Below are 7,788 nucleotides of genomic sequence, written 5' to 3' on the forward strand. Positions count from 1 at the left end.
TAAAGATCTTCTGAACCGCTTGCTTCAAGTGTGCACATCCAGATGTAATGAACTAATGATGTTCCTATTGTTACGTCACCGACCACGAACAGAGCAAATATGTACAAGTAAAAATAATTTTTAAAGGAGAAGTATGTTTTTTTTAAAGACAATATTGTTCCTGTATAACCATAGTGACCAACAAAAAGAAACCGCTGCCACCAGAATATTAGCTTTTAAATTTTTGCTAAGACCACATAGCTAATTTCCAAACATGTTTGCTGCATTTCGTGGTTCCTAAAGATTTGTTGCCACCTGGACTATAAACTATGCGGAACGAACAAAGCGACACGTAAATAAGAAATGCTCAATTATCTCCTGTTCGTGACAAAAGCAACACTTTTGATTGCATTGCCATTGTATTTTAATTAGGTTATCGTTTATTAGTAGTATACCTTTGCGTAATCACCGATTTTTTTTAATTTTTAGTTGAAGTCTTAGTTTCTACATATGTTTGTATTGGATTGGTTAATCGCTATGAAAAATGGCTCTATACATAACGTTGATAGAGAATCTTTCCGATTGGATTAAGTTACATCGAAACTCATCTCGTTCTTTGATCAAGTTAATGTTTGTAAGGAGAGAAAGGAGATCATACCACAGAATTTGTTTTGGGCTAATCATGTCCCTTCTGAAGGTGATTCTTGGTGGAAAGGCTTGTAAAACAGTAGCCACCGTGTCTTGTTTATTTCGAACTATGCTATATAGTTTTTGGTATTGGTCGCTTAACAATTACCCATCCAACGGTCTTTCCAAAATCCAATTTCCGATCCATCTTTAATATGAAAGAAGCCATACCGGAATAGGATATGCTTTACCATCATTAAGCCAGACAAAAGTGTGAATCACCTGGTTTTGCCTCCACTTGAATACGTAGTTTAGATCCTAGATATTTGTTTCGAAGGAGGTCTTGCCACAGCCCCTCTTTAGTGAGAAGTTTGTATAACTATTTGCAGAGGAGTGCAGTGTTTTAGATGTCTAGTTCAGAATCTCTAAATCCCCTTGTTCTTTGGGTTGGCATAGAACTTTCCATTCAGCTAAATAGTATTTCTTTTTTAACTATCACTTTGTCAGTAAAACCTTAAGTAGTTGAGCCTTTTTAGAACTCCTTTTGGAATTAAGAAAAAAGACATGTATGTGGGAAGACCCGTTGTTAAGTATTTACCCTTCTAGCTGCTTAGTCTTTTTTTTAATTGTTCTTCTACTGCTTTTTAGTCTATATTTCTTAACTTATGATAATATATTGAGATCCTTGGATAGCACAGGAATAGCTCACCCTTAACGCAGCCAAAGATATCCATATACTGATCAACATGATCCCTTGCCTCGCCAAAGAAGAATAATTTGCTTTTGTGAGAGTTTATTTTTAGGCCAGATAGTTGTTCAAATGCGTAAAACAAAAGCTTTAAGTTTTTTGCTTTTTCGAGATCATGGTTTATAAAAAGGATTGTGTCGACGACGTATTGAAGGATTGAAAGCCTTTATCTATCAGATGGGGGCACAATACCTACAATTTGCCTGACGCTTTTGGCCATCTTGATTAAGACTGTTAACATGTCTACGATAATATTAAACAGAATCGAAGAGAGTGGATCTCCTTGTCGTAGATATTTTTTTAAAATACCAACTAGTTTTTTTCATTAACCTTAATTGCTACGCTTCCCCAAGTATATCGATATGTATATATTCAAGATCACAGAATTGACAAGGCCAGATTTACAGTCCATATGTGGACTCTACAATAACCAACCATATATACTCTCAACGGAGTGTATGCAATCGATGTGATGTCTGTTTACAATATACATTGAACTCTACCAGTCATATATAACCCGTCCCTGTCTGCAACATTAGGACCAAGATTAACTTCACATGAATACATGCAACGTGGTGTTGATGACGGTATCGGCCAGCAATTTGTACAACTTCTCCGTGGGATGGATCGCGTCGAAGAACACGTACTTGTTGGCGTTTCGGCATAAAAATGAGGTGCTCAGGCTGCAGAAGTAGCCTGCCTCGAAAAGCCCGGTCCCACAGCAACCTTGCACTGCATTGTCAAATCCTGCTCATCGTAAAAGGAAAAAATTAACTAAAATCAGATAATCTCTTTACACTGCACCTATTCTGAGTTGGTTAGTTAAAATTCAATTAGCCATTCTTTTCTACTTTCTATAATTAATGTTTAATTATATAATTTCACATCCTAGTGAAGGTTCTGAGTTATGCTTTTAATTTCAAAATTGCAAATAGCGGGTATGAGAATTTTTAGGTGATCGATGTTATGTTACTTTAGGTCACCTTTTTAAGCATTAATCAGCATCCAACAACTCACATAGTACTGCAATTTTAGGTTAAAGTTTAAGTTTAGGATGATTAGGACACTATAATTTCATATGATTGAAAATTTGTGTATTGCAGCATTAAACATGGAACCTAGCGCCGCTAGATCGATGCTAAATATAACAAGAAGCCCAGAAAGTTATTTCCAGCTTTTATTCCCGAGATCCATTCGGCGTGGCAATTCAAGTCGAACTAACATGGCATCCGAAAAACTGTGTGCAAGTGTAGAGAACACTAGCAGTAACTTTTAATGAGGTGAGGGCACTGTTTTGAATTCTGCAACCGCTGCTGCGTGTTGCCAAGACAGGCCATGTGGCGCCCATGCCTCTCTTTGCGGAGCACCATTAATCGAAACGATGGCAGAGCATGAATGCAGCGGCTACCGCCTGCATGACTATCTTGTGAGCTCGAATCAATGGAGTGGTGCACGGTGCATGGGTGCTCACCGTAGTCGGCCGGCTTGTTGACGACGGCGGCGAGGAGCTGGTACGTGTCGGCGAAGACGAGCTGCAGTCCTGGGAGCTCCCCGTTGAGCTTGGCGACGAGCCCCTGCAGCTTGGCGTTGAAGGTCCTTGAGACGGCGTTGTACTGCTCGTTGCACTCCCCGGGCTTGACGCGGTTGCCGAGCCGCTCGGCGGGGAGGCAGCCCATGGGCGTCAGCCCCGTGAAGTCCATCTTGCGGCCGCCGAGCGAGTGCACGCGGCGGATGGCGGACTCGGCGAGCCCCAGCAGGTAAACCTCGTACTCGCCCACCGTGTACTGCAGCCGCCGCTCCGGCAGGTTGTAGTAGTTCTCGATGAAGTCGTTAGTGCCGATGCTCCAGATGTAGAGCGCCTCACCGATGATCTCCTTCGCCGCGACCTCGCCCTTGGCGATCTTCAGACGGTCAATGTACTCCTTGAAGTAGGCCAGCTGCTCGCTCAGCGTGATAACCGACTGCACGCACAGTTGCATGTACATTGTACAGTCAGAAAATATGGAGATGGAGGACTTGTTGAAGAAAGATTAGCTACTTACTAGGATGCCAGCGGTGGCATTGTCGAGGCCCGTGGCGGCCGAGGCGAAGGAGACGCCGGAGGCGAGCTGGTCGATGGTGCAACTGGTGTCGAGGTAGGCCGGGATGGAGGGTGGCAGGCCGAAGGCCTCGGAGATGAAGTCGGTGGCGAGGCGGCCGTTGGAGAAGCGGCCCGTGGGGAGGCCGTCTGTGTAGTCGCGACCGTAGGGCCAGAAGTTGCTCCGTGCGATGGTCGGGATGAAGTTGTTGTTGCCCGTGTCCACCGACGAGTCGCCGAACACGATGATCGCCGGCACCTTCCCGGCAGCGGATCCTCCTCCGTGCAGCAAGAAATGCACCAGAGAGAAGAAGATCAACCACGGCAAGTACCTCTGGAGTGACATTATTGCCGGCCGTCCACCACTTCCAGAGGGAAAAAAATACCCCAGGATTACAAACAAGTTGGTTTGGTGTTTGGTGTATGTGATGAAACGACGACTAAGGTGTCACATTCTTCTGTACCAGATATATAAGGTCGTTGCGCGTTTTGTTAGGACGGATTAACTGACTTATGAGCGTATTAGTGCCCTGCCTGCAGCGGCAACAATATGAAGTACTAATTGCACCGTGCGCGTTCGTTTGCTCAGGCTGAGAGCGAGAGGTGAGAGGGAAAGCTTCTGCTCAGCTGCATGTGAGGCGCTTAAGATCGCATTTAATCGCCCCTCGCGAGTGCCTTTATAGAAAGGGCAATATAATACTCCATTCGTTCAAAAATGTTTGACGTATTTTGTTTTGAAAAAGTTAAACTTTATAAGTTTTGATCTATAATTAGTTAAATTATAATTATGTTTAATATATAAAATTTGTTTAAATATATTTGTATTTCAAAGTATTTTTAATATGATGTCGATTTTATGGTAATTAACAATATATTATAAGAGAAATTAACGCTCAAAGTTTAATTTTAATGATTTTTTAAAAAATAAATACGCTTTATCTTTTTGAAGAGAGTAATATAGCTGTTGCTCCGCTGCCAGGTATTGATGAGCTCCAATTCTCGTTTGGTTTCGAAGTCTCAAATAGTTTGAGAAGCAACCAGACCACACATACTATGTGTAGGCCCTTTGAAACACAAGAATTTCATATGAATCAGTTTATTTCCTGTAGGGTTCGGGAAAAATAATCCCGCTGTACGTTGACACTTGACATGGTAAAAGTTACCTTCTCCATGTACATACACCTTGGACAAGTATGCAAGACAAGAAAGAAAATGGCTCCATGCACTGGCATTAAAAAATAGCAACATGACTAGCATCTACCGGCAATGGAGAATGGGAGAAGATAAATCATGCATCATGTCACATGCATCCTTTGCCAGGGATTTCCTATGCAATGTGTCCAATAGCAAGAGCTAGCAAGGGAGAAGACTATAGATGCCATGCTTTCTCTTTCTTTGTTCTTCTTTTCTCTATGTACTCCACTCCTATAAAGTAGCACCCATGGCAAGAGGAGAAGGGTCTCCACACCACACCATCCATTCTCTACTAAGACACACACACACGCACTAGTATTAGCTAGAAGATACAAGTTCCACACCACATGGGCGGGTCAAAAACGTACCCATCCTACCCCAGTCTATTCCTTAGACTTCAAGCTTGATTTTTCGAATACTCCTTCTGGTACTAGACATCGTACTGGACTTCGCCTTCAATGGGTATGGCATCTGTCATGGCGTACTCTTCATTCCCGACCAATTGATAGGCGGGTCTACATCTTGTCCCTCTATTACAAGGAGACTTATAAGGATGAGTATGAAGGTAATCATCAAGAACCATATATCAATCAACATGATCCAAAGAATGTTCTCAATATTATCACTGAATTCTCAAGGTTATCCAAAGACCAGGATGCACAATTTGAAATAGTGTTGTTCTAAAAACACCAGTTTTAGTCAAGTTTTATTTAATGGATGAACATCATAGGTTAGAACCAAATGGTTGTTCCCTTTTCTGTTGTGAACATAGTTTCCAATTTAGCCTGAAAACAGGGAGTGAAATCACATTTAGAACTCTAATAAGTGGTGCATTACTTTTCACACATAACATCAAAATGATCTCTGTGTCCCACAATTCTGAGTTGTGCCTGACCTAATCATATCCAACATGAGCTTTCTTCACACTATTGATCAGTGCCTCTAGGACTGGACTAATTAAAACCAAGACTAGAGTATATATAGTGACTAGATTCCTCCTTGTCTACAGATAGAGGACACAAAAGTCCTTATCTACCGGCCCACAAATTATATAGCTATCATTGATTCGTAAATCGCTGGTCTTACAAACTTGTGAATAATATAGGGGATACTTCCTACAGACAAATCACATGGCACATATAGAAGTTTATACAGGTTCAGGTATCCCTTAGGATAATAGCCCTACGTCCTGTTGGTCTTAGGTTTATCTCCGAGGCTGATTACAAGGGGGTCTTAGTTAGTCTGGATAGATCTAAACCTAGTCGAGGAACTCCTTATGCATAGTCATGGAGGGTTGCTGATGCAGATTTGTTGTACAGAAGGCTCGAGAGGTCAAGGCTTATGTAGGATTGAATGAACTTTAAAATGGTTTGTGCACTGTAGGATCCCTTGGCTCCATATATATAGGGAGGGGGGTAATTGTACTATTTATGGACTCCTTTCTTATCATTATTAGAGATAAACTTATCTATTTATGAGATATTCTAGGTATCTATGGACAGTTTCATACATTTAGGGATTTCATTCCTAGGTATAGAGATATACCTCTAGAATATAGGAAACCCTAGGCACCAGACCTTCTGGTGAGATGATCTTTGTTCTTCTGTGCTTGGATTCTTCTCTGCAAGAATTAGTCCGGTGCTTTATACCCTTCATCACCGACGGTCAAACCAAGAGGGTGAATCAAATCTTAGAACATATGTTGAGGGCTTCTATCCTCACATATGGGAAGAAGTGGGAAATCTGCTTGCCATTTGCGGAGTTCTCTTACAATAACAATTACCAAGCGAGCATTGAGATGTCACCATTTGAAGCCTTGTATGGCCGATGCTGCCAAACACCGTTGAATTGGTTTGAATCCGGCGAAAGGGCTTTTCTCGGCCCAGATTTGGTCAAGGAGGCAGAAGAGCATGTTCTGACGATTCGCAAGTGTCACCTCACAGCTCAGTCCTAACAAAAGAGCTATGCAGATCATCGCAGATAAGACCTTGTGTTTGAGATTAGGGATTTCATCTATCTTAAGGTATCACCTCTCAAAGGGGTTCGACACTTTCAAGTCAGAGGGAAGCTAGCACCTCGCTATGTTGGTCCATTTCAAATCATTGCTCGGTGTGGAGAGGTGGCCTATCAGTTGGAGTTGCCTCCATCCCTCTCTGATGTGCACATTGTCTTCCATGTCTCTCAATTGAAGAAATACCTTCGAGTCCCAACCGAAGTAATTGAAATTGCAAACCAAGAATTATAGCTGGATCTCTCCTATTGCGAACATCCGATTCGTATTCTTGATGAAGCCAAACGGAAGACGTGGCGCAAGTCAATTATGTTTCTCAAGGTTCAATGGAGTAATCGCTCTAAAGGCGAAGCGACGTGGGAACGTGAGGATCGGCTTTGCGCCGATTATCACGAGTTTTTCTCCAAATTGCGAGTGTTGCATTAGTTTCTATTCTTCACAGCATGGTTAAATGGTGCTATAGTAATATAAACTTCATGAAACACCCTGCATGATGTTGAGATGCATTCACTTTTGAGTAGATGAAAGTTCCATCGTTCCACCCACACCACCCGTGGTTTAGTAGGAATCTTATATTCATGTTTTTCTTATATATGTACACAATCACCATCAAGTTCCCAAAGAGACCTCCCCGCCTTTGTTCTCTCGTGAGTATAAGTGGGACTTGTACTTTGTCATGTCAGTGAACTGAGATGAGATAGGATGATGACCCCATCATCACTCACACAATGTCCTCTATTTTCTCGTGGAGTCCTTGTTGAAGGATTTGCTTGTCTAGGTGAATATGGCCCTCAGAGACCTGGGAGTTTTCTGAGATCTGAGAAGTATGCCCTTGCAGCACCATCGTGTCGTCCAGTGATGCTATCATCATTCTGTTTCGGGAACTCTCGATTCCCCGCACTCTACCCGAATCTTGAGATGAGATTATTTTAAGCGGGGGGGGGGGGGGAGTTTTGTGACTGCCCAAGTTGCATAAGCATGTCATTAAGCATCATTAGCATCATGTTTATTTGTTTTGAGCAATTTTTAACATGCAATTTCAATTAAACATAAATTGTTAAAGTCAATGTGAATTGGTGCATTGTGAAGCATCTCACAAAGTTACTATGAAACATAGGGCTAGAAACAATTTTAGAAATTAGACCTTACCAT

The 7,788-nt window shown here is 42.1% G+C and overlaps 1 protein-coding gene across 1 annotated transcript; it reads right to left on the reverse strand.

Annotated features, from left to right (window-relative positions):
* Positions 1-1,697: 1,697 nt before the first annotated feature.
* On the reverse strand, positions 1,698-3,945 carry LOC133901260 (GDSL esterase/lipase At2g04570-like). The gene is made up of 3 exons (XM_062342560.1): positions 3,397-3,945; positions 2,826-3,315; positions 1,698-2,101 (listed from the first exon to the last, which is right to left on the reverse strand). Exons 1-3 carry the CDS (start codon positions 3,775-3,777, stop codon positions 1,908-1,910), a joined length of 1,065 nt encoding a protein of 354 aa, XP_062198544.1. The 5' UTR covers positions 3,778-3,945; the 3' UTR covers positions 1,698-1,907.
* Between the last annotated feature and the right edge of the window lie 3,843 nt (positions 3,946-7,788).

Source organism: Phragmites australis, chromosome 20, assembly GCF_958298935.1.
Source record: "Phragmites australis chromosome 20, lpPhrAust1.1, whole genome shotgun sequence".
Lineage (NCBI taxonomy): Eukaryota > Viridiplantae > Streptophyta > Magnoliopsida > Poales > Poaceae > Phragmites > Phragmites australis.